Genomic DNA, 20,501 nt, shown 5'->3' on the forward strand with positions numbered 1-20,501 from the left:
GCTTAGCAGTAGATACATGTGGGCTCACTATTTGGCAAGCAACCGGTCACAGTTGCCCTGTTTATCTCATGTCTTATAAAAGCTTATTAATGATTTATAAAGTGTTCACAACCTAATTAATAAATGAATTGCAAACTATTCGTAAACCCTTTATAAGGGTAGTTTTATTGTAAAGTGGTACCGAAATCGCCATACTAACTTCTTTTCTTCTCGTATTTTGTTAGTTTTGTTGTGTTTTCTTCTTGTTCTTCATTTGTTGTTTAAGGGCGGCTGGCAAACAGCTTTTAGGCGCAATACCACCCCGTGGATTATATATAGTGTAATGGATACTAGTACTACAGTGACAGACTTTTTTCCCACTCGTAAAAAAAGGCGTATTCGTTGTGTGACTGCATGTGCCGAACCGTGACGGTTCGGGACGAATACGGATACCGTTACACCCCTACTACATAGTGATGTCACTATGTTACAGAAGTAAACAAAGGAGTCCAATGGAGGCGTTTTAGATGGAGGGAAGTGTGTGGGATATAAACTCCCTCTGGAGGGAACAGAGGGATATAAGCCGTTGCAGACCATATACATGCAAAAAAAACCTATAACACACTACACTAAAAATGACATTGCCACTTTTCCCAACGTTCAATTATTAAAACTGATATTTTTCTCCCTTTGTACTCTCAAAATTAAGTTTACCCATTAGAAAGCTTCTTCTTTCAGGGAGGTAAACACCACCGGTTGGTTCACTCCCTCAGCCTGCAGTGAACCGGGATAACGCCATGTTTGCTGTTGGCCTGTCACTCCTCACCTGACCAGGATTTAACACGGCTCTGACACCACTGCCATACCAAAGGGCGAACACATGCTTCTGTAATGACTATAAGTTCATCAAAGGGTTGTAGAATTACTGAAAAAATCACATAAGATATTCATCTTGACTTGTAGTTCTCAAACATAAATTCCCCTTGAGTCAAAGCAATACTGTTTTACATTGAACGATGGAATTACATGAACCCTTTTATGTAAATTGAAATGCTGGTGAACTCATCAGCATTCAAATATTGAGAAGGACAAAAGGGAGGGAGAACTGATTTGATCTGAAAGAAAAGTGCAAATTACTCATTAAAGTTTACATAATTCAATCAAGGCTATATGAGAAAGCCCTGTAAAATCAGGAAGTAGGTGGATAAAATAATAATGTTGTGTGCTGAAAACGAAGAAAGCAAACACTAAGGAGACCAGCACAGGCAGTATGAGAAAAATAAAGCACTTTTTGAACATTAAAGCATGGAGACATGTCACAATGAAGACACTTAATACACATATGAACCTGAACATTTGCAGAATGTGAGCTAGTGAAGATGAGGAGCACGTTCAGCCACAGACTCATCCCTCCTCGGCACAGCACCAAGCGCCTGGGACAGTCCTTTGTGCCTGTAGCCATCACGCTGCACAACAAGGGGTCAACAATGTGACACAAACTGGACATAAAATAATACACATTGTTTTCACACACACATGTAAATAATATGTACACATGACTAAATATGTATATATGTTAATTTTAATTCCTTTCTTATTTTATAGTTATTTACCATTTTTTATTTGTATCTTTTATTTTATCCTTAATTGTATTAATCTGTGTGAATATGTGCTGTCCTGTTTTTCAATCTTACCCTGTTGCTGTTAAACTACTGAATTTCCCCACGGGGATTAATAAAGGTCCATCTTATCTTATCTTAATATATATTGCATTCCTCAGATTTATTTCATTTGACCTTCCATCTAAAACCTTAATTTCCAAATGTCTGCACTTGATGATTTGACAGTTGGATAGCCCTTAAACCTCACATACTTTACAGGTACATGCATTAAAGTCTGTGCGTTTGTTAGTGTGAACATTACACTCTTAATTCACAAAGCCAGTGGGTATAGGCTGTATAGGCTTTGTATTTTTCTCCTAGGACAGACTGAAAGAGCACTTCAGTGGTTACAATTTTAAAAATAGCATCTCAATATGGCCCCTTTACACTATTATCCAGTTGTAAAAAAAAAACAATGTCAACCGTCATATCACAAAAGTAAAAACAGGAAGTAACACTGCGCACCTGCTTTTTGTTTCCTGCTTACAGTCCCATTCCAGCTGCCTTCAGTCAGGTCTCCTAGGCCTTTTTCATAAGAGTTATTTTAGAATGAAACTGAATAACAGTTGCTATTAAGCTGCTTCAGATTCAGGGTCCTGATATTGTTCATGATGGCTTACATAGAGTCACTAGTGTACATTTTTTGCATAACTCAACCTTCTTATTTTATTAAGGCTTAAAGTTATGCTTTATGGCCTGTTTTGAATGACAAATGGGTTCCATCCCAAGATTTTAGCCTCAAATAATTTTTAGATTATTCAGGTTGGCGTCAAGGCCAAAATGAAGACACCGTGAACTGGTAACTATGACCTTCACACTTGCTCTTTAGAAACCTCTGGTTGGAGTCATAGTATGAAGGTAGATATGGTGCAAAATGCGAGAGCGTGTAAAACCTGATGTGAGCACTTGCAGAAAAAAAATCTGAGCTTGTGTGCATACATTTACACTTGTATAAAATATCCACGTATCTGTGAACCAAATTTGAAGTCACAGAAGAGAAAAAAAAGTTTTGTAGCTTGTAGAAAAAAAACGAACTTAGTGATGAAATGTTCACTTGCAGAAAAATATTTATTTTTTAAATATATTTTCCATTACAACTGCAACTTGGTTATTACAACCTCTCAAATCAGTCATTACAACTTCACGAATCTGCTCTGTGGCAGTATAAATCGACGAATCTGCGGCCTTGACTTTTGCTACACTTCTTGCGATGAATGTGTCGCAAAAGTCATTTTCACCTGTAGATGTGGGGGGAGGGAGGGGGGTTGGGGCGAAGGGGCGGGGCTATCAGAACGACGAGGCTCGGGTCAGTCACACAGTCACAGCCATAGTCAGGTCGAACCGGATGACTGCGGGGCTAACGGTCCGTGTCTTCATGCTTATATCGGACTATTGTGACTCGCTCTGCGGTTAAAACAGACGGTGCATGAATGCTGTTTTGCGGTAAGTGAAATTCGAGTACTTATTTATGTGTTTATGATTTTAATCAGCTACGTAAGAATGTTAAGGCTTGGATTAGCGTGTAAGCGAGTGGTAGCTACATCTGTGCTAACGATGCTAATCGTAGCCTGCAAGTTAAAACCATAGACAAGTGTTAAGCGTTAAGTGGGATAATACTGTAGAACAAACGGCTTCTGTTTGAGGTTGATAAAATAAGGTCATCCTTGTAACTTCGAGAGATATTTTATTATGTAGGTAGGAACTGTATGCATCGCTAAGGTTAATTTAAATCCGCTATGCTCAAGTATGTAGACAAGCTAACGTCGAAGTAGTGTATGTACACATCTGAGTTGACAAATATGACATGTGGGGTACCTCAAGGCTCCATCTTGGGGCCTCTTCTCTTTAACATCTACATGCTACCACTGACTCAGATAATGAAAAACAACAAAATAAGTTACCATAGCTATGCGGATGACACACAAATTTACGTAACAATTTCACCAGGAGATTATGCTCCAATTCAAACACTGAGTAAGTGCATTGAACAAATCAATGACTGGATGTGTCAGAACTTTCTCCAATTAAACAAAGATAAAACTGAGGTAATGGTTTTTGGAGCCAAGGCAGAACGTATAAAAGTTAGCGCTGAGCTTCAGTCTGCAATGTTCAAAACAACAGATAAAGCCAGAAATCTAGGTGTAGTCATGGACTCTGACCTGAGTTTCAACAGTCACATTAAAACAGTTACTAAATCAGCCTACTATCACCTAAAGAACATATCTAGGATTAAAAGACTAATGTCACAGCAGGATTTGGAAAAACTTGTCCATGCTTTTATCTTCAGTAGACTCGACTACTGCAATGGTGTCTTTACAGGCCTCACTAAAAAATCTATTAGAAAGCTGCAGCTAATTCAGAACGCCGCTGCTCGAGTCCTCACTAACACTAAGAAAGTGGATCACATCACTCCTGTTCTGAAGTCTTTACACTGGCTTCCTGTGTGTCAAAGAATAGATTTCAAAATATTGTTGCTGGTTTATAAAGCTTTGAATGGTTTAGGCCCAAAATACATGTCTGACCTACTGCTAAATTATGAACCATCCAGAACCCTCAGGTCTTCAGGGACTGGTCAGCTTTCTGTCCCCAGAGTCAGAACTAAACATGGTAAAGCAGCATTCAGTTATTATGCTCCGAATATCTGGAACAAACTCCCAGAAACCTGCAGGTCCGCTGCAACTCTTACTACTTTTAAATCCAGGCTGAAGACTTTTCTTTTTGCCGCTGCTTTTAATTGAACTATTCACATCTTAAACTGCACTGTAACTTTTAACTTTTATCCATGTTTTTTTTTCTTTTAATGTTTATTTTATTATCTTTCCTTTTTAATGACTGATTTTAAATGCCATTTTTAAAATGTCTTCCATTTTTGTAAAGCACTTTGAATTACCTTGTGTTGAAAGGTGCTATATAAATAAACTTGCCTTGCCTTGCCTTGCCTTGCCTTGCCTTATGTGAAATCAACCTCACAATAAGATGTGTGTATATTACAATTATTAATGTCATATTTCAAGATGATTACTTGGATATTACAATGTGGTTGGTTGAGCTGGAGTTCATTATTGAGCTTACACGTTAACGTCAGTCATATCTGAAGAACGAACCCAAATCTTGTTGTTTTTATTAATTGTATTACCAAATTGGTATCAAATAAACAGTAAGCATTGGTAACACAACTTCCAAAGTTACAGTAAAATAAAAAGGACCCTGACTCGGCCAATACACAATCCAACATGTTCAACAGAAGAGAATAAGTTATATTGTTTGTACACATGGTACTTTACATATATATCTGTTTGTTTAAAGTTTCCAGGTGATGCAGACAGGCTGGACCAGAGAGTGAGAGACAGAACTGGACTCCTCACAGCAGTGAACTTCAGCACAGGTACAAATACTCTTTTTTCATACTGTACAAAGAATCAAGAAAGATATTGGTTTAAATAAATGAAGTATTGACTTTAATACACTGATATATATTCCATTAAACAATACTAAATACTAGATCACCTACACATCAGTGAAGTTGAGGGTTTTTTCCATGCAAAGGGTTACATTTAGATGTTAACAAGCAATATTACTTTGTCAGCTTTCTAATTTAATGTATTGAAGGCAAAGCTATTTAACACATAGTGAGAACTGCTACTATTTATCTCTCAATATTGTCTGTAAAAAACGTGGTGAAAGTTATTATTTCAGTGAGACAACAGAGCAAGCTTCTACAGTTGCACTAAGTTTTGATAACAGTTAAATATTATTTTGATAATAAAATATATTTCAATGTTGATGAATTTCATACTGTTCATTCATAATCTGATTGTCTTTGTAGCTCACTGTTGAAAAAAAGAAAAATACATTACAATTACAAAATAATTATATCTACAGCCCCTAAACACAAACACACCTCTTTCATAAATAACACACTTGTTCTGCAATAATATGTTTTATGTTTCCTGTAATTTTTGTTAGGAAAGGACATGCCTGAAAGACACGATTCAACATTTTCTCCTTCTCTGAGGGTCAAGAAGAACATCCAAGAGGAAAATGAAAAGCTGATGTTATGAGATTTTAAGACCAGTACAGGACATTCACTAAGAAACTACTTTTATTGTGAAAAGACAGTCAGCTGATCGGATGCACCTATTTCCACATCTACACTCCATCAGCTGATTATTTCTATTTGCCTCACTTTATGAGCTTCACAACACCTGTACCTTGTACCGCAGAGTTTGCAACGTCACAAATAAATGGGGCCAATCTTCAGTCAGATGTGAATGTGTAATATGTAAAGAATAATGGACAAAAGGAGTGCAAATACAAATACAATTTATTGAAATGTGAACCAAAAGTTAATCAAAAATGTTTTAAATAAAAAGCACATATGGACAGAAGGTGTAAACCTATTAAATGTATAAGTAAACACATTTAGTCAAATAAAGTGACAGACTAGGCCTGATCAGGTGGTATCAGCTATGCCCAGCATCCATCAGGCCTGGTCCTCCTCGCTGAGGAAAGACCCTCAGTCCTCTCCGGCCAAACCAACAGACAGGACGTCCATCACACGGAGGTTTCTCCCTGAAGTCTCTGCAGCTCTCTGGACACCACGCTGTCTCAATCCGTCCACACTGAATATGAGAGGGGAAAAATGAAAATAATAAATGCTTTAGACAATAAGAAATATAAAAGTGAACTGTTGAGTTGCTCAGTTTTTTTAGATTGTCAATAATATTACTGTATAACTAATATCCCAGGTTAAGAGGCACCTTCAAATAAAGATTGGTCTTTAAATACATTTTGTCTTTTGAATTGTTTATCTAAAGTCAAGGATCTAGAACTGATACTTGTAGTTTTAATGGTACAGTCTGGTTATTATGCTGTTTGGAGGAGGCATCACAGGTAAGAGTACTAACTAGCTACCATCACATGTACCTTAGCTTGACTTAAATGTATTAAACATATAATTAAGTGATGGCAAAATATTAATAACTAATGTCATGCAAACATATTCATATTTGCTTGATTCCAGTGTTGAATTTAGCACAATTCCATACAAACGTCAAGGGATTTTAAGATTCTGAAGTCTTAGTTCTAAATAGAAAATAGCATGGATAATTTACAAAGGCTTTAAAAACAGCAGGAGCCCAAGACAATTATAAAACTTGTCATTATTTCAGTACAGTTCAATTGGTTTTATTTTCATGAACGGTTATCAACCGTTAGTGCCAAAGCAGTAGGCTATAATATATTAATTACTGCTGTATAGACTACAATCACTACTTGTTTAGCTAGCATAAATTCAACAAAGCTAGCGTTAGCTGGCTAACTGACGTTATTTTGCCGCTAAACTGCACGATATAAAACGGTGTCTTCATAGCGGATTTAATCCTCAATCACAATAATAATATAGTAGTATAAGTAATACTGGGGAAGTAATGGGCAAAACTTACCGTTTGACGCGCCATGTCAGCGGACTGGTAGCGACACGGACCGTTAGCCCCGCAGTCATCTGGTTCGACCTGACTATGGCTGTGACTGACCCGAGCCTCGTCGTTGTGATAGCTCCGCCCCTCCCTCCCCCCACATCTACAGGTGAAAATTACTTTTGAGACACATTCATCGCAAGAAGTGTAGCAAAGTCAAGGCCGCAGATTCGTCGATTTATACTGCCATAGAGCAGATTCGTGAAGTTGTAATGACTGATTTGAGAGGTTATAATAACCAAGTTGCAGTTGTAATGGAAAATATATTTAAAAAATATATATTTTTCTGCAAGTGAGCATTTCATCACAAAGTTCTTTTTTTTTGACAAGCTACAAAACTTTTTTTTTTCTTCTGTGACTTCAAATGTGTTTCACAGATACGTGGATATTTTTATACAAGTGTAAATGTATGCACACAAGCTCAGATTTCTTTTCTGCAAGTGCTCACATCAGGTTTTACACGCTCTCGCATTTTGCACCATATCTACCTTCATACATAGAGGCCATGTCCATATTTTATACAGTCTTATAACATCACATGCTCTGTAGTCCAAAGGTAGATCTTGAGCACAATATAGGCGAACTCCATATACAGTCAATAGGAAACAGTCAAGGCTACACCATTTTGTCACAGAAACACAACCTCCCTTATCCTTAAGCCCTCGTAAAAACCATAAAAACATGCTCTGTGCTACAACATAATAGCCCGCTCTCTTCTTCCTATCTTACTCTGTGGCGTGGGGGTTCAGCGACAGAGATTAGAGACCCCCCTCTGACTCCACAGATGGAACTGCCATCCCCCTGCCGCTAAATTCCTCTCAGATCACACTACTTTACAGCATTAGGGCTGGGCGGTTGGCAGGGTCAGGAAAAATACCTGTTTATAAATACATTAATTTAAAGGTATACAATGCAACCTTTTCCCTATAAGAAATAATATACAGTCTCATACAAAAATAATTCCTCTCAATCATTACTTAGGACCCAAGTGTGTGGAGGTTTCAGTCTTTATCCTCATCCTGGGAATAATTGAAAGGGCAGTGTCAGAGAATGTGATGGATCTAAAGCAGGGGTGTCAAACTCAAGGCCCGGGGGCCAAATCCAGCCCGTGACTTCATTTTCTGTGGCCCCATAAGAGCTTGCAAAGAATATAATATGTATATTATACGGTTACATGCCGATTTACAGAAGCACGTTACCCATAAACTACATGTCCCACAATGCATCTCAAATTTGCCCTTTTTCTCCGAATTTTACTATTTTTCTTCAAAATATTAATTTTGTCTTAGAATTTGACGTTTTCATTTCAAAATGTCATTTATTTATTTTTGATTTTGATTTTTTTTCCAGAATTTTCTTTTTCTTTTTAAATCATTTTGTGACATGCTCACTGAAGAGACTTGCAATTATTTGCCCTAGACTTCTGCTTTCAGACGTAGTTAATTATGAAGTTATTACCCTATCCGATAATAATCCAATGCAATATAATATAATACATTATTTTATATATATTAAATATTTATATATGTATGTTTATATAGTCTTATATATAAAACCGGCCCTTTGAGTGCAACCATGATGCTAATGTGGCCCGAGATGAAATTGAGTTCGACACCCCTGATCTAAAGGGAGTGTACATGGAGAGCATGTATTCAGATGCTAGTCCATGGATTCATTGAAACACTAAAAAACAGTTTATATCTAAATAAGGTATTAATAAATTGACAGACAACCAATAAAGACACATATGGCAGGTATTGGTAACTACAGATGCTGCTGAATCTGGCAACAGCTTCAGCCTCTAAATATTCTTAAAAAAAAATTAGGAAGACCAGAAAGTAGCAAATTGCAGTAATCAAGCCTGGGAGAGAAACAGTTGCACTTTAGCAATTGTATCAATTTAACAATGTGCTAAGAAGCCTATGTGAGATCCAAATTCTAATAAAGGTCTAATGGCATGCCAAGACTTCTAGCTAGGGGCTTTGCAGTTGGATGTTAGTGCCCAGCAATTCTCTCTGGACCTTTGCTCCAATAACTAGAGCCATGGTCTTGTCTTTTTTCAATTGCAAGAAAAGATGTGACATCCATAGGTTGATGTGATCGTTGAATTGAACCAGTTAATCCATATGGCTGATGTAATTTGGTCATAAGGTGCTGTACAGATGTGTATCATTTGCATATTTCTGGAATTTGATAAAAAAAAATCTGATGGTATTTCCCAATTGCAGCATATCATATAGGAACTGAACAACACAGGTCCCATAATGGAGCCTTGAGGAACACCGAGTGTTATGGTAATGTTAGCATTAGCAAGAAGTTAATTGCTAGCACTTGAAACCTCTAGAAAATGTGACAAAATCTTTGAATAGTTAGTGGGATCAAGTAAACATGGCCACATTCCAGAGCATGTGACGTGATGAAGGGGAGGCGTTTTGGAGTTCTCCATGGTGGTTTCTGTTTAGATTTAATCTTCTTGACTTTAGCTGGTGCCATAAACATATACAATGGCATTTGTTTTCTTTGATCTTATCATATTCTTTACCAACACCATGACTTTTCTGATGAAGAAAGGGGTTCTAATTGTGAATATCATGATTGAAATACAGAGTCACAATTAACTGTAATGATCTTCGGTTCTTCTTTTCAAATAAGAAAGCTTTGCTTACATTGGCAAAATCAACAGGGACATTTTTTGGGGAAATATTTTAATATACAGATAATTATTTGCAGTTAATTGTTATTATCAAAGTGTTGTACATTAGTGTTTCAATTGAGTTTCTCTGTTCTGTTAGTGACATGTATCTGTGCGGTTTTGTCCGAGGAAAAAAGTGTCAAAATGTTGTAGTTAGAAATTCTAACTTTCAATTTAACAGTAATATCTAAAAAAATTCTAGCATTAGCTTCCAATGTTTATGATATGTCAATCCACTTTTAGCAACATGAAAGTAATGAACATTTTTTCAAGAACCTGATATGTTTCTGGTCTTTAATTGCAACATAAACTAATCCCATCACATGCTATAGTTACTACAGTTGCTTACATGTTGACCAATAATTAAATTATCTGGTATTTTGTATTTTTGGCATTGGATTGACTGGCTAATGTTAGGACTAAATCCACTCATTTTTGGGCTCACTGCCAAGGACAGATTATCTCAGACAACATTTTCCAAAAGAAGATGTTATTTTGGCACCTCCAGCCACCCAAGGGGCAGGAAGAACGACAGAAATAAAGAAAATAATGAAAATCCAATCATGCTTGTCACCAAACACACGGCTGTCTGCCACCATTTCCATGACTGCCAAGTGATTTTTATTCACAAGTTGATGAGGAATGTCCACAGTTGAGCTGTGGAGAATCCTCTCGCTTTGTCTTCCTTGTCCATCTTTGGAAAATCCTCTTACTCAGACAAGCGTGAAACAGGATTAGATTTATGACATGGAATATAAATTGAATAGATCCCTGTATTCCTGTGAACTACCTATAGAGGAAGCATGAAAATGTGTACGGCAGGCCGGTGGCTGCTGTGTGTCGTTTAGAGTTTGTCTAACATAGGCCCTTTCATGAGTACAGCCAGAGTGTGTGTGGTTGTGAGTCTGCAGGGGGGTTAAGCTCCTATTCAGACCCCACTATTAACTATTAACCCCCTACCTTCCTTTCTCTTTCCCCTCCAGTCGTCACTTCCTCCCTTCTTCCATCCCTGGAGCTTTCCCCTCTTCTGCATCCCCCCCGGTGACACCCTCCAGTCGTACCTCTCCCCAGTTACCTTGCCCCCCTACTGACTCCGTCCCTCCTTTTGCCCCATTGTTCTTTGGTGACAGTTTAACTAGCCAGACATGAGAGAGACAGTCATTTAGTAACGGGAATGCTCTTTAAAACCATGACACGGCAAAGATCAGCAGACAAGAGAAACAATGAAGTTAATAGAAAGGTTAAACAGTATTTCTGGAAATGGATTTCAGTGCTGCTTTTAGTTGCAAAAGGAATTTTAGCCAATGTCCAACCATGATATACTTCCTTAGAAAACCAGCCCCAACGCGTGGGTGGAAAAGTGCATTGAAATGATTCACTTAAACTCCCTTACCGGTTGTTGCGCCATGTTAACGTTCTCAGACAGGCTGATAATGTCATGGTTTTGGATTTATGTTTTCATCTTCTTCATAAAACTAATAATATAGCGTAATTACCGGGCAGTTCGATGTGTCTAACCATAAGAAAGTATCTTGTGCGCACGAGAAAGTGTATCGCGCGCACAAGATACTTTTTTTTTTCATGACCCTTTAGGGGCTCCGTACCATAGAATAGATTCAAAAACTGCATTTTTCTTAAGCCCTGCCTCCAATCTCCCGGTCTAGGCTCAGTCAAATAAATGGAGATAGAAAATATCTCTGGATTCAGCTTTAAGCACATTTTATAACTGTTTAGACCAGACCTGGGCATCGTACGGCCCCCGGGCCACATACGGCCCTTTGGTTGACTCTGACCGGCCCGTGTAAGGCTAATTGGAAATTACAAAATAAACATATTTTCTAACTTTACCTCATGCATGGACTAAAGCTGCATTGCTTTTATTTTGAAGTTGTTTTTTATTCACGTGCATAATGACGCAATACGTATATCAAGACGTGCACATTATTGGATCCTTGTCACAAGACGACTTTAGCCCTCAAAAAAATGTCCGCTAAAAAAAGAAAGGTAGATGCTGAATGCAGGGTTTTCAACAAAAATTGGACTGCTAAGTATTTATTTACTGAAGTCGGAGGTAAAACCGTGTGTTTAGTTTGCGGGGAGCAGATCGCCGTGTTTAAGGAGTACAATGTGAGTCGACATTACGAGACGAAACACGCGGAGAAATATAAAAACTTGACTGACGCTGAAAGGGCGCGGACATCGGAAGCTTTGCTAGCTAAGCTGCAAAAGCAGCAAGGCTTTTTTACCAAGCTTCACACATCCAGTGATGCAGCAACCATGACCAGCTTTGTGATATCCCACAAAATTGCTAAAAACAGTAAGCCGTTCTCGGAGGGGGAGTTTGTCAAAGAGTGCTTGGTGGACTCTGCAGCACTAATATGCCCTGAAAAAAAAGCCGCATTTGAGCAAGTCCCGCTGTCCAGGCGAACCGTGACTAGAAGGATCGAGGACATTGCGGGGAATCTGGAGCTTCAGCTGCAACGTGAAGTGGCAAGTTACGACTTTTTCTCCTTGGCTTTGGACGAGAGCTGTGATGTCCGCGACACAGCCCAGTTACTCGTATTCGTCCGCGGGATAACACCGGACTTCAAGATTACGGAGGAGCTGGCAGCAATGCGGTCGATGAAAGGGACGACGACAGGGAGCGATCTGTTCACGGAGGTAAACGAGTGCATGGACACGCATACATATGTGAACAAACATTTTCAATTATGAAGTTTACAAAATCCAGGTATAGATCCTCTCTCACTGATGATCATCTGTCAGCTGTGCTTCGCATCTCCACCTCAGACATTCAACCTGACTTTGATGCACTCGTTAAAGCCCAGCAGAGACTAGATTTCTCTCACTGAACAAGAAAAGAGAACTTAAAAACACCAAATGAGGTGGTTAGACTACAAATGTTGGCATGTAAAGGCACCAACTAGCAGTGAACTGGGACACTTTCTTTGGAAGCCTTTTTCTCAAAATCACAGTTCAGTGATGTTTAGTGACAGTTCAATATGATGTATCTTGCTTAATATTTGGAGTACAAAGACAATATTGTGATGTCTTTAGAATGCTAAGAACCTCTTTCCAACAGTAAATGAAACTCAAAATGTGTTTGAGTGAATGTGACTGAAAATGTTCACTAATATGAGTCACAAATGGTGAAAAACGTTCATTTTGTTTACCATTGTTTTGGGAAATTTGATTTAATAAATGACATTTTTTTGTAAGGCAACCTCACTTTTTCATTGCTTAACTATAACATATACTCTTACCAGCTTGTCAAAACAATGCTATTTACTGCTTTTTATAAAGAAATACAATTAATATTATGCAGAATTGAGTTCAGCCTTTTGGCCCGGCCCTCCACAATATTTTCAGTTTCTCATGTGGCCCCATGGAAAAAATAATTGCCCACCCCTGGTTTAGACCCTAATCATTTAAATAAGGACTATAAAGTTGGGGTCAATGAAATCACGGACTGACAGTGAAATTGTATGAGATCCATTTGGCCGCTAGGAAAAATGTGGTTCAACAGCCTGCACACTTCTTGGGGACTTGAAATCAATCTGTGACTGATTCTGAGAAAGAGTATTCCCTCAACTCTGATGTATGCGACCCAATTCATAAACAGGATATATATTATATTTTAATTGAATCCACTGGTTTTTATTTAATTGATTTTGATCATGGCAAGGCAAGGCACGTTTATTTATATAGCACCTTTCAGTACCCGACAATTCAAAGTGCTTTACAAAATAAAATAAATGACATTTAACCTGTTAACCTGTTAAGCCCTGAGCCTGTTTTTCAGGTCTCAGGCTTGAAAATGACATTCCCAGAACAAATGACCATATCTTCCCTTCTAAAAGGGTTACATTAATAATCTTTTTTCTCAAAGTAATGATAAACCTGTGAGTTGGATGTAGAAAAGTCAGAACAATATAGATGTTTTTTATTTTAAAGAAAATTCAGATTTTACATAGTAAAAAACTGTAAATTATAGTGTCCGTCCAAAGATTCTTTTTTACTTATAGTGAAAACTACCCTTGGATGATGGTAAGGTAGACTAAAAGCCTAAGGAATCGAAAGTACAACATATAATAAGTACCCTGTATCAGGATTGATGCAAAACAAGTGAAATTTGACATTTTTAGAGAGGTTTAGCCAAAAAAACTCCACTTCTGAGGTGATTTGGGTGGAAATGTTTTTTTTTTCATATCTCTTGCCCCCCTTTGTCGATTTTGATGGTTGACACCTCTTTCTGACCGTTAGAGCCAATAGAATCGAAGGGGGACTCCCCCACACACACACGTTCTAAAACAAAAAGGTGGGGGCTTCGCACATGTAGTTTTGCATCAGAGCAACCTACACTCTAGCTCTGACATCTAGAAACGGAAAAGCAGTTTTATTGCTCATGGATTATCAGAAATCATTTCAAAAGGGACACAGACACATTGGATTAACCTATGGATTAACTTCAGCAGCGTTTTTTATCGTTTTAATGCCATTGAAGACCACTTTGGAGCAGACTACAGAGACAAGGTAACCATGTTAGCATTTTTAGCTACCTAGCGCGACATGTTTTGATGTCTGTTTTTGTTTATAACGTCGCAATTTCGTATAATTGAGTGATAATGAGGGTACCCTTCTATTATTCTATGTTGCGGCAGTGCCCCGGTACCGGTGAAGTTCGGCCCGCAGGTGGAGGTGGAGGATCAGGACCTCGAGGTGGTCAAGATGGATGAACTAGACGTGGTGCCATTTGAGTTGTTCAGGCTCGGAGCAAAGATGGCGGCTGCAGCTAATAATCTCGGCGTGTTGGGCGTCTGCTTGAGGGGTAATCAAGGACGCCTCAGGACGGGAGTGATTATCCGGACCACTGCATCGTTCAGATGAATAATCTGATCCATGGAGTGGCCGTCGCAGCGGGGCGGGTGATGTCCTTGGCCACAGTGGCGTCGCGTCACGTGTGGCTAGGACTCACCGCCCTATGCAAGAAGCACCGAGAGGATTTCCTTGGAGCCCCCGTGTCCACGGAAGGGCTCTTCGGATCGATATCCTCGGTCACCCAGCGCTTCAGCCGCCTAGAGGAGGAGAGGGTGCAGCTTAGCCGCATGCTACCGCTGACTCTTCCTCAGGCGCCGCAGCGCGCTCCTCTACGGGCTTCCCTGCAGGCGAGGGAGCGCAGCGCGACGGTGAGACAAAGGGAGAGGCGCCCTCCACCTTTTCAGCCCACCCCGTGGAACCGGCGTACCGGCACTCGCGGGGGCGGGCTACCCGACCTCGGCAGGCTCCGCAGCAGCAGAGAACGGCCGGGTGGGGTGCTCCATCTTCGCGGAGCTGACTGGCGGGGGGAGGAAGCGTCTCGACGGGGGGGGGAAATCTCTCCACCCGGGACGCCAGGGCGAATCCCGCCTCCTCCCTGTATAATGCACAGATCCCTACGTTATCCAATAAACATGAGGTTCATCTGTATCCAAGTCTGAGTGTCATTTGTTTCCACAATTCTACACTCACACACAATGTTGTGTTGCGTACAATTTCCCCACTCGCTGCCCCGGTTGTAGCTCCTGTAAAGGAGGTAGCTAGTGGGCATGCGCAGATGAGTGATAAACCGCAGGAAGTGCTATCAGAGCAGTAGAGCAGAGCAGATCAGTCTGTCAGTCATCCTAGTGGCTCCGGATCGCGTCGGGGCACCGTGGTACTCAGAGATGACACAGATGAAGGTGGGCCAGCCCTGGGCGGTTCCCCAGTTCTGGGGGGCAATGTCTCAAGAGGCAGGTGCAATCGGGGCGTTACCCACTCTGGGCCAACCTCTCCAGGCTTGGCTCCTGAGAGGGACAGGCTGAGACAGGGTGGATTGTCTGACAGTGTTATTCAGTCAATCCAGGCAGCTAGAGCGGGATCCACCAAAGCCTGTTACAGGCCAAAGTGGCTGGGATTCCAGCGATAGTGTGAGGAGCGGAGAATAGAGCCCCTATCTTGTGAGTTGGGCTCTATTTTATCCTACTTACAGTTACTGGTGGACAGAGGGCTTGCTCATTCTACAGTGAAAGTGTATGCAGCAGCCATCTCGTCCTGCCATGAGGGATTTGCCGTTTGTGCTCGAGGCTTTGGTCACAGAACCATTTGAGCCTCTGGAGCTCTCCTCCCTGAAAGCACTGTCGTGGAAGACAGCATTGCTACTTGCCTTAACGTCAGCCAAGACAGTGTCCGAGTTAACCGCTCTGTCGGTGCACCCGAGTTGCTTGTTGATCCGGGGTGACCAGAGCGGGGCAACACTCAGACCGAACCCCTCCTTTGTGCCCAAGAGCCTAAGGAGTGCGTTCAGGTCGAGGGCTATTCAGTTAGGGGGCTTTAGTCTTCCACCTCATAGTGGGGCCAGGGAAGCTAAACTGCACCTCCTCTGCCCGGTGCGTGCGCTAGCATGTTATGTGGAGCACACGGCTGCCCTTAGACGCACTGAACAGCTGTTTGTGTGCTTCGGGGGCGGGGTGCCCGGGAAAGCTCTGTCCAAGAAACGCCTGGCAGGCTGGCTCTGCGAGTGCATTGCACATGCCTACGGACAGGCGGGGAGAGCCTGCGCCGTGGCGGTCCGTGCACACTCCACACGGGCTGTGGCTGTGTTAACAGCCTTATTCAACGGTGTGAGTGTGGAGGATATATGCACGGCGGCGTCTTGGTCAACGCCAGGCCCCTTCATAAAGTTTTATCTCTTGGACATGTCTGGCTCTTTCACCTCGTCTGTGCTTGCTGGGGCAACACAGGACTGGTGAGGAGGGGGAGGGGCTGTGGGTCTGTGGGCATCTGACCCCCTCCCCGGGCGTAATGCGCTTACGTTTTTTCCGGGCCCCCTGGAGGGTCCCAGGGGTCGTAGTGTGCGCTGGCCCCGTACGGGGCAGGGTTTATTGCTTATGGATTATCAGAAATCATTTCAAAGGGACACAGACACATTGGATTAACCTATGGATTAACTTCAGCAGCGTTTTTATCGTTTTAATGCCATTGAAGACCACTTTTGACCAGACAACGACCAAGGTAGACCATGTTGCCGGTTTTAGCTACCTAGCGCCACATGTTTTGATGTCTGTTCTTGTTAATATCTCCGCGAGTTCCTATCATATAGTGATAATGTATGTACCGATCGATTCTGTGTCTTCTCACAATGCGAATCGATGGGTTGGATGTGCAGAAAAGATAAATAATAAGGGTTTTATGAGTGAGTTTCTGTACAGTAATGCGTTAGCATTTTTCGCTCGTTGCTAATTCAGAGGCTGAGCGTTAGCATTGTGCATTTTTTTTTTGAAAAAAAAAAAAAAGATCAGTTAGCTGAGTTTCTTCCCATTACATGGATATAAAACATTCATAGTTTATTCAATATTAAGATGCCCTCAGACACTGTTTCCTGCAGATGACGCGTTTTTCCCCCCGGTATTGGGGGGAAGGTGCTTAACAGGGTAGGAACTAAATCAATTTAGAGCTGTAGCTGAAACTCCCACCCAGTTTTCTAGACGGTCAAGCAATATGTTGTGGTCAACAGTATCAAACGCAGCGCTGAGATCTAATAATACTAACATTGATATTCTGCCACTGTCTGTGTTTAAATGGGTGTCATTTAAGACCTTAACAAGAGCAGTCTCAGTGCTGTGGTTTGGTCGAAAGCCCGACTGAAACACATCAAAACCGTAATTTAAAAACATGAAATGACTCAACTGTTGAAAAACTACTTTTTCAATCACTTTGCTTAAAAAAGGAAGATTTGAAATTGGCCTGTAATTATTCATTACGGTTGCATCTAGTTTATGCTTTTTTAGGAGCGGTTTAATTACTGCAGTTTTCAGGGCCAACTGATTGCTTTAACCTTATTTAATCTATACTTATTTGTTGATTTAATTTAACCAAAGGCACAGGTTTCCCCCATGCTTAAGCACTGTTCAAGCTTTGTAAATAAAGTTAATGTTATTTATTTGATAATTATTTGATAAGATTATGATCACTGACACATTTCGTGATATACTGTTAATGATAATGCAGAACTAGCATATTTTTAAGTAGCTGTAGTTTATACTGTAACAAAGGACATAAAATGATAACTGACTCTTAGTCAGGGCTTTAAATAACTGTTAATCTTCAGTCTAACCGTTTGGTCTATCCAAACAATGTGTATAACAAATATATAATAAAAACACATTGAAGTGCAGTGCCTCTTTAATTCAGTTTTTGCTGCTGATTTTGCACCAAATATATATTCTTATCTTTTGGGTGATTTTTGCATTCCTTCCAAAAGTTTGATGTTCAGATTAACACTGTGAACTATCTGCTCGTAACATCTCATTTGTTGTTTGATTTACATGTACTGATGGTGATGATTCATTTTGTTATTTAATAAAAATCCTGTGGGACTCTTTTATCAGTCCGAAACATGTGCCTCTGTCCCTCAGTCACCTTGGACATTACCATTTCCCTTTCCTGCTGCCTCTTCCTGTCTGCTTCTCTTTATTACCCCACCCTGTCACTCATCCTTCCTGAACACACACTGAGTTCTCACAAAACAACACACCACTGATTGTATTGGTAATAATGGGAGAGTTTATACATATGAGCAGGTTTCAGGTTGTTTTCGGGGCCTAGGCTGTAATTGATGAGTCATTGTTTCTGCCAATATCACCTGAAAGTGAATCAGTTAACATAAGGTGCGTTCACACCGGAGTACTTTGGTGTACTTTTCCCACAATAGTTCATCAGAACTACGATATATTTGCGTTCACACCAAAAAGCCCCAGGAACTAAAGTAGCTCAAATGAGTTCGTCCGACCCGTTTTTCAGTCCCTGCTACAGAGCAGGGTCTGTTGTGGGAGAAAGTAGTTCGTACGTCTGATTGGCTGTGCGGAATGCAAACCACGCCCGTTTGACTCTGATTTTTTTTTTGGAAGCGGCCATTGTATTTGCTCGTTTACCCGAAGAGATTACTTTTGTGAAAGCAGTTATTATAGCAACACTAAATAAATCATCGGAGCGGTGGAATTGATGAGGATGTCTCGGCGCTTCTGGCGATTTACTCGGAGGACGCGAAGTGCGGCATTCAGAAGCTTCTACTGCTTGCAGTTTCAGTGGATCAGCAAAGTTAGCAGACCTGGCAAAGTCATGTCGGGACGACTACGAAGGTAAAATAAAATACATGCACTGCACTGTTTTAATCTGCACAATACTGGTCTTAGATGTACTTTTATTTGCTCAGTAGATCGAGCTAGCCATGCTAGAACTTGCTAACGTTAGGTCCAAGCAGGCTAACAACATCTAGCTAGCTAGCTATTCTCAGCCGTGCCCGCTATGAACACGTATTGACTTGTGAATAAGTGTGCAATGTTCTGTAATTTGCTTCACTAACTCATGGCACTAATCGTGTGTTTCAGGCGAGGTGTTTCTCTCAGGATTAGAAACTAGTTTTCCCCTCCGGGATAAAACGATAATATAACGTTAGCAATTAGCATGCTAGCTGGACCTCTGTGGCTACACTGAATGCATAGAGGTAAACAATAGATTGTAGTTGCTATAATTTCAAGTAATTTGCAACATTCATTCTACATGTTAATGGTAAAAGCTTAAACAGTTGATTACCTGCATGCCACAAAGACTGATGTTCTAATATTTTTGCACATTTAAGTAGAAATGTAATTGAAATTCTATTTACTGCCTAAACATTGTTCCTTGTATTATCCTAAATAGTTGACCTTGTTTCCTCAGAAGGCTTCTCAGACTACATGGAGGATCCCTCAGAGAAACACAGTTTCCACGTTCAGTTCCCCCCCCGCTGAGAGTAGGCAGCTCCACACCCTGTGCCCGGTCAGCGGACACCATCAGGACTACCATCCTGACCGCTGCTGCCATACTGCAGCAAACAGGAGGGAACGGAGGTGAAAACACACTTTATACATTTAGATATGTGGAGCACAAAGAAAAGCATTGCTAAAAAACATTTAGCAGCTAAACTGTGGATAACAAGTAAACCACATTGGTTTGTTATTCAATATTCAAAAGCTTTTTGAATCATTACATGTCACTTGTTAGACGCTTTTATCCAAAGCTTACATACTCAATACTGTGGGCAATCCCCACAGGAGCACTTTGGGGTGAAGTGTCTCAGGGACACAACGACATGCTGACTGCAGTGGGGTTTGAACCTGTGCTCCCCTGATCCGAACACCAATGCACTTATCCACTGCGCCACACGCCTCCCTATCATGTCCTGAGAGCCCTCCATCCCCCAATTGCTAGTGCCTTCACCATTTAAAATGTTAATAGTCAAATCAAAGGTGTTCCCTGTGTTCCTCCTGTTGTGTGCCTGCAGAGACAGATTTGGACAATGTTGTCTCGTTGTTGCGATTAAACTGATCTTGTATCTTGCATATTTCACCTTAGGAAAGTGGGCACGCGATGACAGCTTCCTTGACACCATCATGGCGATGGACCGCCGTGCCATGGTCAGCAAGGAGAATGAGGACCTGCGTGCCAAGGAGATGCATGACGAACGGCTGCTGCATTCACACAAGGCCCAGGAATCGAGGTGGAGCAACAAAATACCTTTCTGGCTGGGCTTCTGGCAGTGCTAAGCGAGCTGATTAAATCCAACAGGCCTTCAATACAAAAATTAAGAAAAACTTGTCGTCGTTGATAAACTGTACAATGACTTGTTGGGAGGCG

General features: G+C 40.8%; 1 protein-coding gene across 1 annotated transcript; it reads left to right on the forward strand.

Annotated features, from left to right (window-relative positions):
* Positions 1-3,496: 3,496 nt before the first annotated feature.
* LOC117473504 lies at positions 3,497-4,378 on the forward strand (the record flags this gene model as incomplete). Its single annotated transcript, XM_034119108.1, has 1 exon — positions 3,497-4,378. A coding segment is annotated over one exon (882 nt), but the record flags the coding sequence as incomplete, so codon positions are not given.
* Between the last annotated feature and the right edge of the window lie 16,123 nt (positions 4,379-20,501).

This window comes from Trematomus bernacchii, unplaced genomic scaffold (genome assembly GCF_902827165.1).
Source record: "Trematomus bernacchii unplaced genomic scaffold, fTreBer1.1, whole genome shotgun sequence".
NCBI lineage: Eukaryota > Metazoa > Chordata > Actinopteri > Perciformes > Nototheniidae > Trematomus > Trematomus bernacchii.